Source organism: Ammospiza nelsoni, chromosome 8 (assembly GCF_027579445.1).
Source record: "Ammospiza nelsoni isolate bAmmNel1 chromosome 8, bAmmNel1.pri, whole genome shotgun sequence".
In the NCBI taxonomy this organism is placed as follows: Eukaryota; Metazoa; Chordata; class Aves; order Passeriformes; family Passerellidae; genus Ammospiza; species Ammospiza nelsoni.
In genome coordinates, this window is record NC_080640.1 from 29,885,663 (window position 1) to 29,905,552 (window position 19,890).

The 19,890-nt window shown below is 43.9% G+C and overlaps 1 protein-coding gene across 6 annotated transcripts in view; it reads right to left on the reverse strand.

The window, feature by feature from the left end:
- JMJD1C (jumonji domain containing 1C) overlaps positions 1-19,890 on the reverse strand; it is a 159,178-nt gene that overhangs the window by 57,733 nt on the left and 81,555 nt on the right. Inside the window, exon 1 of one of the 6 annotated variants that reach the window (XM_059476570.1) lies at positions 9,054-9,080. The exons of 3 other annotated variants lie outside the window; for them this stretch is intronic. In XM_059476570.1, the coding sequence (XP_059332553.1) occupies positions 9,054-9,077 (24 nt within the window). In that variant the 5' untranslated portion in view covers positions 9,078-9,080. Of the gene's footprint in view, positions 1-3,154; positions 3,233-9,053; positions 9,081-19,890 lie in introns of those variants that run through there. 2 more of the 6 variants (XM_059476575.1, XM_059476573.1) reach the window with 2 other exon arrangements.

Genomic DNA, 19,890 nt, shown 5'->3' on the forward strand with positions numbered 1-19,890 from the left:
TGCTCTTGCATCACTTTCCTATAATGGATCTTGTATTGCTAATGGTTAAGAGAGGGTGGAGTTCACATCATGAAATTGCAAAGTGTTGAGTGTATAAACTCATAAGCAGATTTTTCTTTGAAAAAGCAAATTTTGTAGTCCTTCAGCTCTCTAACTGCCCCCATGTCTTCCCTCACACTGTTCTACTTTTCCCACAGTGCCTTCTCTCTAACTTTCTGAGCTATTATTCAGGTCAATAAATGAGTTTCCCACTACAAACAACAGGACATACCAAATCATCAGCTAAAACGAAACTGTGTGGAATGTGGCTTGCAGTTATCATTCAGGACTTAGACAACACTACAGATTAAGGTACATGTGAGCCACTGGTTTATCTTCCTACTGGTATTAAAAGAACTAATTCCAAATATAGATCTGTGAGTGTGATTATTCTGAGAAGAGAAACGTAATGCCTTCTCCCTCACTTTCATAGATCTATGCCTCTAGACAGGTCAACGCCCCCAAAATACTCATGTGGAGGATGCAGGCTATCCCACAAGCACAGAGCAAAAATATGTAAATAAATAAAGCAAAACCATGCCATGTCACACATCTCCTCCTATGTGGACAGCCACTCAGCTGCACAGTAAAAAACATTCCCACTATCAACAACAAAACACCACCCTTAAGGAAACGCCTTCTTGGAAAAGCAAAGTCCAGACTCCATCAGTTCCACGAGATAGGCAGGCCACCAAGGAGACACCCAGCCTGGGATAGGTTAGGGATTTGAAAAATTTTAAATGGAAGACAATACTGAATTTCACACTACATATCACACATGCCCAAAGACAAACAGACTGAGAGCACAGCAGGCAAGAGTCAGCTATTAGAGGTAAGCATATGAGGCATGTAACGACATGAAAATATAGATAAAAAGGTCCAACAAGTCCCTTGCAGATGCCCCTCTTTCCATTCCCAAAGTGGAGGAGAACTTTAAGGACAACCAAGCATACTGCCAGAAATCAGGAAAAACTAAACCTCTGTAAATTAAAATCTCCCTTTCAAACCTATAGCTTGTAAAAGAAGTTTTATATGTTAACCCGATTCCCCAAAGACCACAACTGAGCAGAGGACTCAAGCACTCAATTTTAAGTGACATCTGGCTTTACCACTATTCCAACTGGATGCTTAAAAAAAATATATAAATCCCACTTTTTCCCCCACCAGATTTCCCTGTTTAGCCAAAGGGATCTCCATGAACATACACACACACACTCTTCCTCTTTGGCTGCTTTGCTAACAAGTTCCCTGATGCTGAATAAAGGGTGTTTCTTACTCTGCCCCTCACCATCATTTTACCCTGGCTCATGCCAGAAATAACCTGCTTACAAGAGGCAGCTGGCACAGCACTGAGTATGAGAATTGGATTCTGGATCTTCTGGAAATTCAAATATTATTTCAGAAGACATAAATTAGCATCACTTCACAGCAAACAACCACAAAATCATTCAACAGCATTCACCAAATACCAATACAGCAAATTACCCAGTGACTGCCTTTTCTTATGCCCAGTAACACAAGTCATCTCTTTATTTATCTTTCCAAAACCCCCATAGCAATCACAGGACCCACTTTCCCAAGGAAGCAGCAGCAAGCAAGCACACAGTGCATTTTTACCTCTGCCTAGTGCAATTAGGCAGCTGAAGTGGTGGTAACGTGCCTCCAGCATCGAGCAGGGAGCTCCCTGGCACCAGCCAGGGCTCCAGGAGCTGCTGCACCTTGACTGCTGCAGCCTGGGCGCTGCCAGGCTGTGACACCCAGAAGGCTCAATGCAGCAAATGCTCGGGTTACAGCTGAGCTCGCAGCTGCTGCCCAGCTCATCCCGCACGTAGCACTGCCTCAGCTGCCTGCCTGGAGCTCACAGCCTGCTTAGCTGGGCACTGTGTGCCGCAAGCCTGCTCCCCACACCACAAAAGCACATCCTACAATGCACACCTACCGCAGTGACCATTTTTTTAAAATCTTGCTAGAGGAATTTATGCCGTAAGCCAAACAGACTTTTAAAGAGTTAATCATGGAATTCAGAAAGCTATTCTTTCACTAAAACATCTACATTCTATACTTCTTCCTCTTTAAAGCACAAAAATTGAAAAGATTAATTAAACCTAATTTCTACGTGCTATTCAGTAAACTTTTCCACATATTGTTCTCTAGCCTTACTGTTTAGTCTGCAATAGGGCAGACACCGGCACCTTTTCTTTATGACACTTAATCATTCGAAACAGCTGTAGCTCTCTTCCAACGCCCGTTTGTTGCCATGGTTTGTACTCAAAGGCAGAATTACCGAGTGGAAAAGAGCGGACAATCAGTAAAGCAGATCTGACGTTAGAATCGAGCACGGGGTTTCCTCATTCGCGGATTACCCTGCCTGCAATCCCCACGGAAGCGGCCGTTTCCAGCCCAGGCGTTATTCCGGGCGGAACTCTCGCAGCCCTTGGCGGGGGGGGAGCAGAAGGAAGTACCCGTCGGGACGCGGGGAGAAGGCAGCGCCAGCCGGGCCCGCTGCCCGCCGGAGCTGCCGCATGGCAGGGCGCACCAACGGCGCCCACGGCGGCTCCAACGGCGGCCTCAGTGCCGTTAACGGCCGGCACTGAGTCCTGCCGCTCCCGCACCCCGCCTCAACGGCATAAACTGAACCGAAGAAAGCAAGAAAAACCCCCACAAAACCTCATTTTTTTTTCTGAACTCCCTTCCTCCCGTTTCCCGCGGGGCGCAGGCCGCCCTGAGCGCCTCGGCGGGCGCAGGAGATGGCCAGTACTCACGGTGTCCCGGGCTCGCCGCGCTCCCGTCCCCGCCGGGCCGCGCACAAAGCCGCCGTCGCCGGCCGCGTGCCGCGCCGCGCGCGCCCCCGCGGGAGCCCGTTCGTCACGTGCGCCGCTCCGCGCTCCGCAGGGATAGGACGGAGCGGGGCCGAGGGCCGCGACAGCCCCGCGGGCCGGGGGCGCGGCCCGCTCCGCCCCAGCAGCCTCCGAGGGCAAACAAAGGCGCCCGTCGCAAAGTTAAAGTGTCCGCGCGGGTATGTATCCCGCGGCAGAAGGCGCAGAGGCGCCCCCCGGGCCTCCGAACGACAGAGGCGGATTGTCCCGCTCCCCCCGCCCCGTCGGCCGGTACGCACCTCGCCCGGCGGCCCAGCCCGCGGGACCTCCGCGCCCGCCTCCGCCTTTGAACTCACAAGGAAAATGGTTCTCACCGCGCCGCTTCCGGGTCGGGCCGGGCGGCCGCGCCGGGGGCGGAGACTGCGGGGCCGGAGGAGGAGGCGGCGGGGAGGAGGACGACGACGACTCAGCGCCCGCCCTTTGTGGGGTCGGCGCGGACTAGCGCGCAGCTGTGCGCTCTGCGGAGGCCCCGGCGCGTCCCCGCTGCTGGGTCATGGCGCGCTGCCGATGCCGCCGCTTACATAAGGGCGGGCGCGCAGTGCGCGGTGCCGGGGCGGGAGGAGCCGGGCGGGGAAGCACCGAGCCGAGCGTTGGGCGAGGAGAGCACGCCGCGGGAAGAGGCGGCGCTCGGCGGGCGCGGCCCGCGGCCACGTCCCGCGGGGGCGGAGTCCCGGGACACGTGTGGCCGTGGCTTGGGAGAGCGGCCGAGGCACCCGGCGGCCTGGAGCCTCCTGCTGCCGCTGCTCCGCAAGCTCGAACTTCCGTTACAGCCCCGGTGCTTCCTCCCCCCGCGGAGCTGAGCCCGGCCTTGGAAAGCTGTTCTCCATCCCTCCCGCGGGTGGGCTCTGGAAAGTTAGCAAGCGAGGGCTGCAGCTCGTCCACACTCAACCAAAGGGAAAAAAAAAAAAAAAAAGGCAATAAAGAGGAAGGGCGGGTCAGGCATGAGCTCAGTGCCTGGTTTGGGTCCAGGAGCAGCCGGAGCAGAGGGCGGTGGGCGGCTCCGCTCCCCCCTGCGCCGCCAGAGCCGGGGTGCGCAGCCCAAAGGCTTCACCAGCAGCGCACAGCGCTCAGCGGGGCTCAGCCCGGGGACTCGCGGAAAACCTCAAGCACAATTTTATCATTTCTAGTATATAACCTGTTTTTTACGTGACGACCCCCCCCCCCATTCCCCCCCCCCAAAAAAAACCCCAACCAAACAAAAAACTCACGTGTTTTCACACTTTCCAACACTAGCCAATGCCACTAACTAGTTGTTTACAGTTCACATGGAAACTTCAACTGAATAGTCCAGGGGGAGAAGGTTCAGGGGACACTTACTAATGAGAAAATTATTTCCTGAGAGAAATGTAGCAAAAACACCTGTAATATACTCCTTGAGCTTAGGTCACATAGATAAACATGGATAGCAAGAAAAAAAAAAAAAGAAATAATCACAAGGGAGGTTGCAATAGAGACATTTGTTTTCCCCGATCTCTTTAAACATAAACAGCTGTACATTTTTCACTTCACGGAAAAAATACAAGGTGTGTCATTTGCCAAGAAAGTATGAGAATAATGGGAAATCAATGCATGACTACATCTCTGTTCTCATCTTGAATTATTCCAAATGATGTAAGCTTAAAGGTGTACTGGAATGCTATAACATAGTAAGCTCTGAAATAAAATACTTAAGTACAGCTAAACATTAAAGTTGAACTGGAATGCTTTCTACCCACCAGAGGCTTTTCTCCAGCAAACTGGTTTTCTTCCATAACAGCACACGAGCAAGGGCAGGAACCAGGCTACCTGTACATGGTGTTTGTACACTACCCAGCCTGTGCTCAAACCACATAACTGCAAGGCTCCTGGATTTCACTTGGAAAGGACACTAGCTGAGGCAGTTTATTGTATTGATTTTCCTTTTTAAGTGGTCTTCCATCCGGGCTGGCTCAAGGCAGCTGGGCAGCCTTATATGGCAGCAAGGCTGCAGGGAGGCAGCAGTGCCTTGAGCAGCCTCCATCTATTCCTGACCACCCAGACTGGACAGTTGCTCCTCTGCTTTCTGCACCCCTGCCACAGCCCCTCACCAGATCCACTCAGGGCTCACCACCAGCAGAACAGAGCTCACTGACCTCCTTGGTTCCCCCACAACACACCTCCCGCCCGAGCCATGCCTTGGTAGGGCTGCACTGCCTTAGCTCCAGAGAAAAAAATTAAACATCTTAGTGACACCATTCTGACCTCGTTTCCTTTCACTTCCTTTTCCTCCAGATCACCTCTCACTGGGTAGGGGGGAATAACACGTCAGTGACTTTCACCAGTACTGAGAGAGGTCGTGCAGTAGCAAAGACTGAAATGCAGCCTTATTCCAGGTTTGGGGCTGCAGTTTGCACTGCTCTTCCCCCTTTAGAGCAAAGTGTGCCTTGTTTTCCACCACCCAACAGCAATGGGGCCACTTGTGAAGTGGGCAGGACAGTCTTTCACAGACTTGGTCCTTCAGAGGCCTCATCACCACTAAGAAATAAAACTTGACCTATCAGTAATAGCTGACACAAGAAAATATCTTGGGACTCAGATTTTGCCAAGTAATCAATAAACAAAGTATTTTTCCAAACTTAATTCTGTATGATCTTCAATTTAACTTTTAAAGCACATTTTAGATTACTTCCAAGAAGTACTGAGCACCCAAAGGCATACTACTTCCACCACTAGATTCCCCTCTTTCTCAAACACTTTTAGGTTTTGTTTTACAATTTCTCTTAAGAGCCCAGACACTTAATAGCTATTTCAGGAAGGGCAAAGAAATTAAAAATGCCTATTACAGAGCACAACATACTTCATGCTACTCTTGAACTAATGGTGCTGTGATAGCTGGGTGGTATGTAGTGCAACTGTCAAAGCAGGCAATCCTTAATAATGTCCACGACAGACACTATTAAAATACAAATCACAAGACGGTCTGGAGGACAGGCAAGTTTGCCCGTTTGGACAAAGCTTTATTAATAGATGGCCACTTAGTAACAAGGAATATTAATACCCAGCCCAGCACCACCAATGCATTACCACAGAGGGATTTTGCTAAAAATTCTCAAGATGCACCAGCTATGCATGGAGTACTAACTCAGCAACTCTTATTTACAAGAGTTTCACTCAAAGACATCCTCAGGAAAAACCCACTAAATGGTAAAACATCTTTTGGAAGTTAAAAAAAAACACAAGGAAATTGCTACTGGTATAATTGTTAATGTTAAGTAGGCTAAGGCAACATAAAGTGACGTTTATATCATTACTACTTGCAAAATTTACTATGATATATATGTGTATGTTCTTAACAAAACAGATTTGCCACATAGAGGTAAATTTCTAAATAAGAATTTTAAAAATTAGCATCTATCCAAGCCTGGTTTTGACATTTGCAAACTACTACATTTTAAAAAGGCTTATTTAGTAGTCACATTATTTTAGCACTGTTTTCCACTACTGTTTGCTTCTTCTCACAATTGGGCCTGAGCTCTGTCAAACAAGCCATACTATAAGCTTGCAGAACAGAGCTGCCTTTGTTCTTTGGCACTGCCAGTCCCCTATGGAATCAGGCAGCACACTGAACTGCACTCGACAAACAATCCCTGACCTTCAATTACTGCCTTGGCTCACTGCCACAGGATACATGTATTACTGGTAACACAGCGTGCCCTATTTTGCAGATAATCACTAGAACTACAGATAATCATGAAAATCAACGGAAAAATGCAAACATTCCCTTCCTAAAATCGCAGTTGTAACTTCCCAGGTGTGCTGCAGCCTAGCCCAGGCTCAGGCCACGCATGTGAGAACAGCAACACTGCAGGTTTTGTATTTTTAGCGACTGCACGAAAAATTCCAGGTGGTGGCTGGCTTTGCCGTCCTCCGCTGGACGTTTTCAGTTTGTTTTTTGTTTGCTTTGAGGCGGAAGGTTGTGCTGGCACAGTTGTGCAAGAGCTGCTCTTTTTTTCCCCTGCTATTTTTCCCCTCGAGGGGCCTGGCAGGTTTTTCAGCAGGGCCCGGTGGCAGCTGCAGCCCTCGCACTTGCGGGCTGGCCGGCAGCCAGCGCCGGGCCCGGTGCCACCGCCCTGCTGGGAGCCACGGCCACCGGGAATGCCACTCCGGCTCCAGGGCAGCCACAGCACACACGGATCGGGGTTCTGCTGTCACCCCCTCGGGTTTCCTGCAGGCAGAGAACCCCTGAACTGCAAACCCTGCTCCTGTGCTTCACGCCGCGCCAGGGAAACGCACGTGCGCGGTGCTGCGGGCCAGCAAAGAGCACATGCAAATATTGCAAATGAGTAAATATTTAAACTTAAAAACAAATGAAGGTTAGTTAAATCGGTCTTCAGTATTTAAATTAGCATTTTTTTCTACTTTTCTTCTTCCTGTCTGTGCTGCTCCACATTTGCTTAGCAAGCAGAACCGTTTCATAGTGATAGTCCTGCAGATATTTCCTGCAGAAATAATGCAGTGTAAGGGCAGAGCCACGGTCAGCCTTATGTTAGTGGAGAAATTAACTTTCTCATTATGCATTTGTGCAACCCATCGAGTTCAGACCCTGTACTTAAGTGCAGAAGCCAAAGTCCAAAGGAGAAATTAATGTGTGTGAAACAATCATTACTACTGGAACTGCAACATGAGAAATGCAGTAACTAGCATTCAGGTGCCAGTTCATTTGGCAAATTCTTCATTTAACTCTCCTTTTTTGGTTATTGAGGTGGGCAAATCAGACATGCAAAAACTTCACCAGGCTATCTTTAGTAACTTTTCAAAACTGAGAAGCTGAGGACAAGAGTGTACATGAAGGAACATATGCAACAGTACAGTTAATACACTCCGGATCAGTGCTAACTGATTTTACAGTATATTTCAAATTAATCCAATTTAAAATATGGTGTCTATCTTTTTTCATGTTTTCAATCTACTTTTAAAACCAATTTTGTCCTTCCCTGGGCAGGCATCATGGGGTTTAATGCTGCATGCATCAACATGACTGTGCAATTTTCCCCATTACTTCATCCCCATCTACTTCATCATAGCAGTACTGTTAACACAACTGTGGGAATAAGCCCTGTTAGTGATCTGGTGCTATATCTGTGGCTGAATCAGTGTCCCTGCTGTAACAGGAGACCAATAATTGTGATAAAAGAAAAACCAGATGCATGGCCTTAAAGAAAAATCATCATTGTAGTCAATAGAATTGTATGAGTTTTCTTATTTGCTGGACAGTGCTGTAACTCCACATTTTATGTTCAAATACAAAATATCAAGCAGTCTCTCAGGCATCACTTTGTGGATGTCTCATTTTAAGCCCAACATCACTGTAAAAGACTTGTGTTTTCCTAATCCCCCTTCCCTCATTAATTGATCCAAAATTCTGGGATCCTTGCCACTAACTCAAATTGAGTAACATCAATGTCACCTTATGTGTGACCTGCTCTCTCTCACTTCTGGCTGCAGGTCTTTCTAACAAAGCTTATAAAATACATTTTTCTACCCATCCCCATAGTTCAGAGCACCAGCCTATATTGCCTATATTCATTCTGCATTTCATTCTGGCCTTAATAAATGCACACATGTTCAGACCATGCAAAATGCTGTCACAAACACTCCCAGCCACCCTTTGCACTCCTTCCCCCAGCAGCCCCATTACATCACACTGCACTTCCCGACACAGCACCTTCCAATCCTGGTATCACTCATTTACCAATTTCAGGAACAATTTACTGACAACGCTAGCAAAGCTGATTCACTGACATCTTTCCATTTTCTCTTTAAAACTCTGCCTGCTGTATTGACCTCTGAAACCTTGACAATGGCTTGGGCGCTGCTTGATGGAAGCCTCATCTTCCCTCATAACAATGCCTTCTATTTCCCACCTCCTGTCTCTGTGTGTCATCTGCCCTTGACTCACTCTCAGATTTTAACTCTGTGCAGAAAGGAACCCTTTTCATTCTGTGCTTGTTGTAGAACTCATTGGACAAGGGAATTCTGGACTTTCAGGTGAGTTTTCAATTGTCATGGTAATGTGCCCTAACATTCATTAACCTTGGGACAGATTCTGTCTTCTGCAAAGCAAGCACAACAGCTTCAAGTTCATAAAGCACAACAGCTTGAAGTTCATAATGTTCTTACCCACACTCCGTCTGCAATATTCATCAAACCCTCTTCAACTTGGGTGCCATCCATGTTTTGCAGTATTCATGATTTTTCAGCCTTCTTGCTTCCATCACAGTGATGCCAAACTCTGTCCAACTCCTTCCTTGGCTTTTCTTTCTTCATCCAGCCCTATCAGCAACATTCACAATGTTCTTGCATCCTTCTCCCCTATAACTTACAGGTTGTAACATTCATTTATCTGGCCTTCTTCCAGCCTCACCTCCAGTAAAACAACCTTAAGTAAGAAAATCAGCTTCGGGCTTCTAAACATCCACAGCATTTCTGCTCTTCTGATTCAGCGGCACTGTCGTGTCCCTCTCATGCTTCCCACTAATTGAAATCCATTACAGAACAGGAGTCCACCTTTCACCCTCCTACTATTTCCTGTTCCTCTCAGACAACATTCCCAACTGCCTCTCAGAAGCTCATTTTGCTTCCTGAGTCACCCAGATCTAGCTTTCTTAAGGTCCCTTTCTGTTCTTATTACCCAGAACCTAAATACCCGCCTCACCTTTTTCCATCTTATCCCCTACATATTTGTTAACTTGAATTTCCAGAGCACTGGGGTTTTTTTTCCCAATTCTGCTGGTTTTTTCAGCTCCTCTGCCCTGCCCCTCCCTGTCCTTTGTCTAGAGCATCTTATTCACCAGCTTAGTCATCTTCCTGTCTTTTAAATGGACTGTATTTTATTTTGCATTTTTTTGCTTGCTCTTCACCAAAACAACTGGGGAGCATCCTCACCACAGAAAGCTCAGCTTCCCACTGAAGTTGAGGCTGCTTGATGGCTCAGGCTGCTGGCAGGCCTTTTGTCAGGGACTCCTGGTAAGCAGCCCTGGCTCCATTGGAGGCGAGCCAGGGTGTGGTTCTGAGGGAGCCTCACTGCAGGCATCACTTCCTCTTACAGCAGGGGTGAGCATGCACCAGTGCTGGGATTTTCCATTCCTGCAGCCCCACAGGACTCTCGTAACGTCAAATGCTCCCTACATGCCTGACACCACACCCAGGGCATGCAACGTAGCCTTGACACGATGCTATAAAATGGTCACTTGAGTAGTAGGCTGGGACAGCTCAGTTCAGAGAGTGGAACTGGCTCATGAAACAGAGCTGGATATGTTAAAGAGGAGCTCCTGTTTGGAGTTTTTTGCAACAGCAAAAGCCTCAAAAATACACAGAAGGTGAAGAAGAAAAATACTGAAAAAACATCAAGAACTGAGAGCAGTATTTTAAAAGAACATATCATAGAAGCTGAAAGAGGGGAATACCTCCTTCATGTTATCATGTGAATAAAGTTGTACATAAATTTGGATTCAGTTTCTGAGAAGCAAAAGACTCCTCAGGGCCACTTCTCGAGGTCTACATTTACTCCCTGTTACTGACAGCAGTGCATTTCACTGTTTATCAGACACAACAAGAGCTGTAGAATAAGCAATTCAATCTGCAACATACTTCCTCTGGGGAGGAAGAGGGTGGTCCAGGGAGAGTGAATAGTTAAAAGGCTGCAACTTCTACTCCTTCCTCCTTTTCTACTTCCACTGTCTCCAGAAAAGCAGAAACCCCAGTTGGCAGTTCTTTAGGCTTTCTAGCTGGCTGTCCATGGATTCCCATAGGCCATCCATGGAGGGAGAGAATTACTCATTTTGGACTCAGTGCCTCTTTGTTCTTAGCTCCAGCTTGCTGGGAGTAAGGTCATACTGGAACATTGGTCTGTGTTTTGCAATACATCTTTTTTATATTCTAAACATTGTACACTTTACCCATAAGGGTATCTTAAAAGTAGTATTTTCATATTTCCAAACACTAAGACTTAAGTATTAAGTAACAGTGTGCATCATGTTTTAATTATCTTTATAAAAAGCTCCATCTTACTGAGTACTCCTCAAATAAAAACACCAGACTGTTCACCTCACCTGTGTGAGAGAGGGAAAGAAACAATCAAGTGTCAGACTACACAGAAATGTATTTTAGCCTTCTTGAGCAGTATTTTCTCCTGCTATAATTATTTTATAATCATACTGTCTCTCTGTCAGACCTCCTACACAGATACACTTGCTAATACACTGGTTTGATTCCTGAATCTGCAGCATTAAAGGCTTGGGAGAACTTCTCAAATAAAAAAAAAAACTCTTACAGGCATAAGCCACTAAGAAGGTGAGGTTAAAAGTTTAACATTTGATAATAAAAAGTCTGATGGAACAGACAGGGTTTTAGTCAATATATCCCAGCATCAGGATAATGCTGAAATAATATTGAAACACCATCAGTCTATCTAGTAAACAAATTAGAAAATAACCTAGATATCATAATGGATTCTCCCCCCGCCCAATGCTATTTTTAGATTCTCACATCTGCCCTACATGCTTGTCCAGTAGCAACCTTGATGGACAAACACTTTTTTTTCCATTCAGGAAAACACAGGACAGATGGCGTTCAAAGTATTTCTCTCCGAGATAACAAGTTTTCCGCTTTTTATAAATTCACTTATCTTCAAACTGTGACAGCTGTGAGTTTAAAGATAAAATCAAAATGATCCAGATCTTGTTCATCTCCTTTCTCTAGGGTCTCTGAAAGGTCACACAAACACGTCTCACTCAGAAGTTTTCTACAGAATGTGGAACATTTTTCTAAGTTTAAACTCACTGGTATTTTAGAAAAACGCAATGCATTTTTTTCCAAGTTATGTCTCAGGTCTGTATTGTGAATTTGGGATCTTCTGGATCCCTTTGTATAGTGTATCAGAGAGTACTTCCTTCCAAGATCTATTTATAGATTACATTCCCTCATTCCTCCCATACTGGCATACATGGCACTGTTACTAACCTGCATTTTCTACTTCCATGTAGTCTGTCATGTTAGACTGTATTCTGTGCTCTGCTTATCCTCATCCTCCTCCCCTGCATCCTCTATGGCTTCAAATGATCTTTCTCCAGCATGGATGAGCAGAATTATGTCTGTGAGTGTGAAAGGGCTGTGGGGCAGCCCCAGGGGGACACAATCCTGCCTCTGTTCTCACACACCCCAGCATCACCCCTGCCATCACCACACAGCCGGTTCTCAGTCCTCCTCTGACCAGCCAGAAGGGTCAAAGCTTCTCCTTGCCAGTGCTGCTCCTGGATAAGCTCTCATCTCTATTTGCCATCTGCTCCTAAATCCACCACTTTCTGGTTTATGCAGTGACATTTTGTTCCATTTTTATTCCTTTGTTTCTCAAGGACATTCCATTTTATTTGCATCAAAAATCCTCATCCTCTGTGTTAAGGGCTTCTCCTATTCTGCACCATCTAGTGCTTTAATCAAATTTAATGAATTAGTCCAAACATTTTAGTAAAAACACGAAGCAAGTCATTCCCAAAATGTGCTAACAGCTATTGGCAGACAAAACTATTTCACCACAACACTCCACCTGTTTCAATACCACATAGCCAACATCTTAGAAACTCATTCCTACCTGATTTACTGTTCACTCTACTAATCCCAGTCTTCCTCTGATTGTTCAGTGTTTGACATACTGTGCGATGCATTACAAAAGTCTAAATGAATAATATTAATTACATTTTCTTGCCTCATAACAAAGCAAACTGAGGTTTTTATTCAGGTTTGTCCATGATATAGCACTTCAAGGTGCTGATGGTTAAGAGTTGACCAGGATTAAGGGCAGAGGGAGGAAACACACAGTAGCTATAATCAGTCTGTTTGTGAAGACTTTAAAGGATACAAGACCATGAGTAAAAGCCAGCATTAAATCAAAAATGTCAAAGCAAATTTCCTTGCCAAATAAAAGAGCAAGCTAGAGAAGCAGATCTATATCCCGACACTTTGCCTCCTATGACACTCATGTGTGCAAGCTAAACATATTAGACTGAAATGAAACTAATGGAGAGGCATATCAGGAAAAAAGAAGGAATAAACAAAACAATTCAAAACAAAACAAACCCAACAACAACAACCAAAAAAACCCACCAAAAAACAAAAAAACCCAAAAAACAAACACCTCCAAATATTCAGAAATCACCACTAACTATCTGTCAAAATATGCAAAATATGTATGTAGAACGCAGTTCCCAAAGTCACCTACACTGGGTCTGGTCATACTCACTATATTTATTAGTGACCCAGATCATGGAACAGAGACTACATTTATTAAATTGACAACCAACCAGCTTGATGGGACTGCAAATTATATTAGAGGACAAAAAGGAAAACTGGACAAGTGGTCTGAGAAAAAAGATGATATGCAAAGCACTGCACATAGGCAGAAGTCAACAGCAAAAATACTGAGTGGCTAAGGAAGAAATTCCATAGAAAAAGAGAGGTTAGGTTCAATTTCTGGACTGAGTTAACAGTATCATGCTGTAAAAATATAAACACAATACTGGGATATATGAATGTTTGTACAACCTGTGTTCAGCATTCATAAAGCCTCAGTTATAGTACTATAAAGTGAGCAGAGTTCTGGATATTGCTCCTTAAGATAGGTATGTACAATAAAAGGAACACAGTTTTGGAAAATGCCGTAGATTAATACAGACTGAAGAGACTGGGAAGGGAAAACATCTGGGTGTGTCCCCAGTTATGAAAACAGGATGCTGCAAGGAATAATTTCTTAATCTCTACAGCAGACACAACAAATTTTAACTGCCTTAATTTAGATTAGATGATCTCAAGGTCTTTTTCAGTCGTACGATTCTAGACTATCTGCAGAGTCACTGACCTCTCCCAAATAAAACAGCATTTAGAAACACACAGCCAAATTAATAATATTTTTAAATCTGCTTTTATTATGCCATGTACCTCTCTGCCCAACATCAGCTACTTCATGGCTTCTCTCCACAGCAACAAACCATTGTTCCTGAGAGGACTGCAAAGCAAAAAAGAGTCTTGAGACTGGCAGCAGTATTGCAGTGCTCTTGAGAGTTAGGAGGTACCAGCTCTCCCTGGCTGCTCTGATCCCAGCCTCCATATTCCCACCAGGGAGATGAACACGAAGATTTACCTGCAGACCTTGGGAAAGGTTCTGGCAGATCATGCCTGACCTGAATGCCATAGAATGGCCTTCCTTGTCTTGAAGATTAATTCTCCCCAAAGACAAGTATAGGGTCAACAAAATTCACTCTCTGAAGTAGATATATGGTAGTTTACTTTCGTTTCTTTAATATCCTAAATCCTTGACAGCCCCTCACCCACACACTGCAATGCCTTCCAAAGTTTCACATATTGTGAGGATAGACTGACAGGCTTTTAATTGCTTGCCTAATTCTTCCTTTCTCCCTCTTCTTTTTGGCACTTCTTTCTCCAATGATTGGTATCACCCTGAAGGAAAAATTAGCTAAAATAGTTACAATCAACACTAATTTTTTCCTAATTGTGAGATGAAAATGTCTCATGGTTCCTGAGTATTCTCCTCTATTTATCATTATCCTTACTGAAAATTAGGCCCAATATATTTAATGTTTTATTTCTGGATTATGGTTATTCTCTATCCTTTTCACCACCATCCTTAAGAACAAACCCTTATTTTTATTTGCTTTCACATAATTTACAAGATCAATTTTAATTTTTAGAAACAAACCCAAATTAAGCTGTCCTGTCCTTCCCCCCCCTCCATTGCCTGCAAGATTCCTGCATTAGTTGTACTATATATTCTCAGGCTATTCATCCATTTTGAACTACAGACCAGGATAACTCTTTACTGAGGAATCAGTTTCCAGGCAAGCTTTATATATCTGTAAGTTCCAGAAATTGAGTCCTGAGGCTCCTTACACCTGTGACCAATTTTGCTTATTTAAATTTGCCCTTAAGATTCAAAACCTAAATTTCCAAACCCAGTACTCTACATTTTTTTCCCATATTTCCAACTGAATCAAGCCATGATTACTAAGGGTGCAATTTTACACTCCACCTCATCTGCTGGACTGTGAGCTGCCCCTGGCTGGGAATGCCTGAGTGGCTCAGGAGCCCCCAGCAGTGGCTGCAGCTCTCTGGAGATCTGATCCATCCATCAGAGCTCACCCCAGTGTGACTCATTCCCACTGGAGTCACCTTGCTGATGTAACTCATGCCTTGGCTGCCTGACTGCTCAGATGAGCTGGACAGGGGCAGGGAGGGAAGCCAGCTCTTCAGCAGATGATAAAGCATAAAGGGAAACTGAATGCTCAATCCAAAATTATTTTCTAGAATATCCTCATTGCTTTTCAAAATGAAGGCTAAAGTAGCGCTTTCTTCCTGTTGGTTCAGTGACTAGTTTGAGGAAGAAACTTGCCAGCAATCAAATCCAGGAGTACCTTGGCCCTATCACTTCTCTTATCTCCACCCAGGAAAGTAAACCACCTGATAATAAGGCAGTATTTATCTAACAACACTACATACAAAGATCCCTACCCCTGTTTGAGTCTAACCCTGGGGCTAACACAGATTCTTTCTTCCTTCTGTCATCTTTTTCCAAAGTGATTTTCAGCCAAACTGAATTCAGTCTGACCTTTTTACACCAAAGTTTTTTTTCTAGACCACTATATAATTACTACTGCACAACTTTTGCCTTTGTTCAGTTATTTCTGAACAGCACAAAGCCTTTTAAACACATCTAGTCCAGTTAGTAAGAGCATTCTGCCAACCTTCTGATGCTTGGATGTTTTATACCCTGACCTCTATGAGAAACTCAGATTTCTCCATTTTGTTGTCCAGGCTCTCAACATTTCAGATATTTCTTAGTAATCACATACCATTATGCAGTGGAAATTTTTCCTGAGCTGCAATGCCTGACTGTCATTTTCCTTAATCTTGGAACTCTGTTCCTTCTCAGTCTAGTCTTCTACCCACTGGCACTTTCCCATATGCCAAGAAAGAAACATTTACCCAACAGCAAGGTCTGAATGGAGGTTGCAGTACTGGTCAAAGCTTTTCCTTACACTGATGTTCCCAGCCATGGCACTAGCTGGGAAGGCAGGTTTTTTCCAGGTACTTGGGATCAAAGCCTCTCTAGGATTATCTCCTGAGAGCTCTCTCCACCAGGTCCCATACTCCACTTAGGACTGTCAGAGCATCTGCTCTGCCTTCTCCAGGATGGTGTGCACATCTGTAATCCACCACAGAGAAAATGTACTGTCATTTACCCTATCATGGAGGTTAATGATGGAGTCTTTCCTTCCCACTCCCACTCAAATCCCTTCAGGATCTTTCTCAGCTTTCTCATTCCTTCTTATCTTCCCATTCAGCAACATCAAAAGTTCCACCAAGAAATCTGCAGTTTCTCAGCCTTCCCTTAATTCTTGGATCTGGTTTAGGTTCCAGCCTCATTGCCAATTGCATCTTGAGCCTCCCTGCTTTTCTAGCTTTTTTCCTCTTCACTTTTGAACAGTATTAGCAATTTCATGCATACTATATTTAGTCATCTCTATTAAATCTGATATTTTTCAGGTTTCCTCCATCATTCTTTGATTATTAACTCTCCTTTATTTCGAGTCCCTGCCTTTAAAAAGGACACACTAAACTCCCTTGATATACTCACCAGTTACACAGCAACTACTTATCAGCTGCTTGACTTTTGAAACCTCTTGTCTAAAGGAATTTCAGCCCTTCATTTAGATCAGCTGTGGGTAGCAACAGGAACAGCCTCATACCTAAGTTCAAATGCTGTCCATAAATTACACTCAAATCAAACACTTGTCACTGATCCTCAAGAAACAAGATTTGCTTCCCAATGCCTCAGGAGAGGGTGCTGTGCTGGCTTGGCTGACCTCTGCTATAAGCTCAGTGCTCTATAATAAACTGGATGTGTCAAAGATGTCTGATTTGGTTATTCCCATGCAAGTCTATCCAAATTTGGCACAGTTAAAAGCCTTAAAAAAAAAAAGAGTTCACAGATGTCTGACTGAGAAATGCTTGCAAGGAAGGTGCTGTTTCAGTTCCTGACAATCACTGCTCCAGATTACTGAGGGTTGTGGCCTTAGGGATCAGGACAAAGAGCACCCAGCACTAAAGAAAAAGGAAGACAAAAGCAGAGAAGGCGGCACAGGGGCAGGGAAGGAACCACCAGGTGAGTGAGAAAGAATGAACACACAAACCAGCTGGCAGTGGATTAACAGGAATAGAAAGCTCTGTGTACTGCCACCACACATCCCCCTTGGAAGCTGGAAACACACCTAGAAACCCCAGGCAACATTCCTCTGGTGTTTTACAAAGACAACTTACTGCTTCTTTTGTACCTGGGCCACAAAACCAAAGCCAAGTGATGTGGGAACAAGCACTTTGCTCTGTAAAATGCTTGTGTACTAAGAGGGACTAAGCTTCTCTCTACCCCACTCCCTTCTCTCCATCACTTAAAACAGGTATCCTTCAGGGATCCCCCCACCCCAAACTGACAGGAAGGAGCAGCATTTTATTTCTGCAAGTACTGCCTGCTCACAGCAGTGTCAAAGCAGAAATCACCCAGGCACTCTCCTCATACACTGTTCTGCTTAGTACCTTCCTCTCTTTCCTGGCCACTGTCACTTCTGAGTATTTTTGCCACTTGCAAGACACACATGTGAGGATGAGAACATTGTCCTTTATTTTTGCCTTTCAACTTAGTGTAGTAATTAATTACTTTGAATAATTCTCCTGCTCCTGTTCAATTTTTTGTAATAGTATTTCAATTTACTATTTAAATTAAAATACTCTTTTTCTGGCCCAACTAGCCAGGCATAACTGACACAAAACTACCAATAAATCAGATAACAGCTTCAAATCTAGAAGTATTCAAAAGTTGTGGGGGTTTACTTCTATTTAAGATATTCTCAAGTTGAGCTTACAGACATAAACAATGGATAGACATTTAAGAACAAAACCTCCCTTTGGTCTTTATAGTCTCATACCCATAAAATGTTTTAAAGAACTTTACTTTCTTCCTCAACCCCAAAGTAACAAGACCAAGCTTTACATCAGCCAGGTACTGAGGGAACAGAAGAATAACTCTCACTGACAGGTTTTTATTTTTCTCTAAAAGAGAGCTCTATCAGACCAAGACTCACAAATAGAGCTAGACAATAGAGCAAGCACTAAAATCTCTGGGACATTTCCTCCCTCCCCCCCACAACTGCACAGTGCTATAACACTGCACAGTGAATTACTTCAGGAGAATCTATAAAATAAATGACCCATTTCTAGTCCAAAATCCCAGCTGTGAATCACACAGCCATTTGGCCTATAAAAAGCAAAAAACATAACCTTTCCTGCTCCCCACCACCCCACAACCTGCTCTGGAAAAAAAGAAATAAATGTGATGTTTTCCAACGAATAAAAAGCTAAGAACATTTTGAGAAAGAAGCACAGTTACTTTACTTTTAGAACTACCTTCCCATATGACAAAATCATTCCAGCACACCTGCAGAGAAATGCTTCATTTCTCTCTGTCATTACTCAGCCTCTGAAACTCTCTGGGTTTCTCTAAAACTGAGTTATACATGACTTTCTCTGTAAGATTACTAGTCCTGAAAAGAGAGGGGATAAGGAAAAATACATCCACAGGTTTGAGTCTATTTCAGCAGAAGTAATTGCACTAAGTGGCTTTAATAGTAGCTTTAATAATAGAAGAAACCCCCATACTGGCAACTTTTTGTCTGCCTACAATGACCTAAGTAACATTACCAATGGACTTCAGCAATAAATACCTCATCATTGTAATGAAAAAGAAATGGACCCCTAGTTGTCACAGCAGAATCTAAATTAGGTTTCTATATTTAGAAGCACCACCTTTCTTTTGAGGATAGTGATGTGCTTCAGTTGAAGGGCAAAAGAACTCATAGGAAGTTGGTGCAGAAGCTCCTGAACATGAGTGAGTGGCAAAAGAGTGCAAAGAAATTTATATGTAATGTGTAATGGTGATGTGTATCAAATGTAATTATATCAACATTGAAACTAATTTGTAGAAGATGGGAGGTATATGAAATTTGAAAGTGAAGTTTAACTAGCTGAGTTCTAGATCTTTAAAGAAAATAAAAGAACAAAGCTATTCATTCCATTATCAGCTTTTTATGACCTTCCCAAGATAAATTTTCAATCATTTTCAAGAAAAAGGGAAAGCCCTCTGTTTTGTTGTCTGGTCATACCTCACAGCCCTACTTCTTAGATGCAAAAACTCACAATTTATCAGAAGTGTTTTCTCTGTGATGCACAGACACACCCCACTGAACTCTAGATTGTAACAGTCTTTGTAATATGAAATGTCTGCTTTATTGGAATTGACATTCTGCTGCACAATTTACTTTTCCAATCAGAGACCCCTTAACACTGGGCTAAAAACTACATTTTAAGGATCACAGTAGTTTGAAGGTTGATGAAGATAAGAAAAATATATGGAGGGGAAAAAATTTTTTTTAAATTTTTTTTCTTCCATGCAAACTTTGCTAGTGTAGGTATTGTGCCACAGAAAGAAGACCATAACCTGATTTGTGGTAGTAAGGAGAAGCCAGTCAGCCCCCAGTAACTGTGGAGGGTCAGCACTCCTGTCACCAGTGCTCCTGACTGGAGCATGCCTTCCTGAATACTCACAGGCTACCTTTGCAGTCATCAAAGTGCAATAAATTAACTTTTTTTCATTCCTCAGCAACATTTTTGAAAGCAAATTCTCATTCTCCTCTTGAATGCTGCATGGAAAAGGTTGACACTCACGAATGCTTCCTAAGGGATGCAGCTCAAATAAATATATTTGAATATATTTTGCCTATCACTAGGAATTAAAAAGCATGGGCAATAACTGAATTTCTACTTGCTGACAGGTGAGTGCAATATTGGATTATTAAGAGCAATCAAGCCAGGTTTTGCATTATGTGCCAAAGAGTCC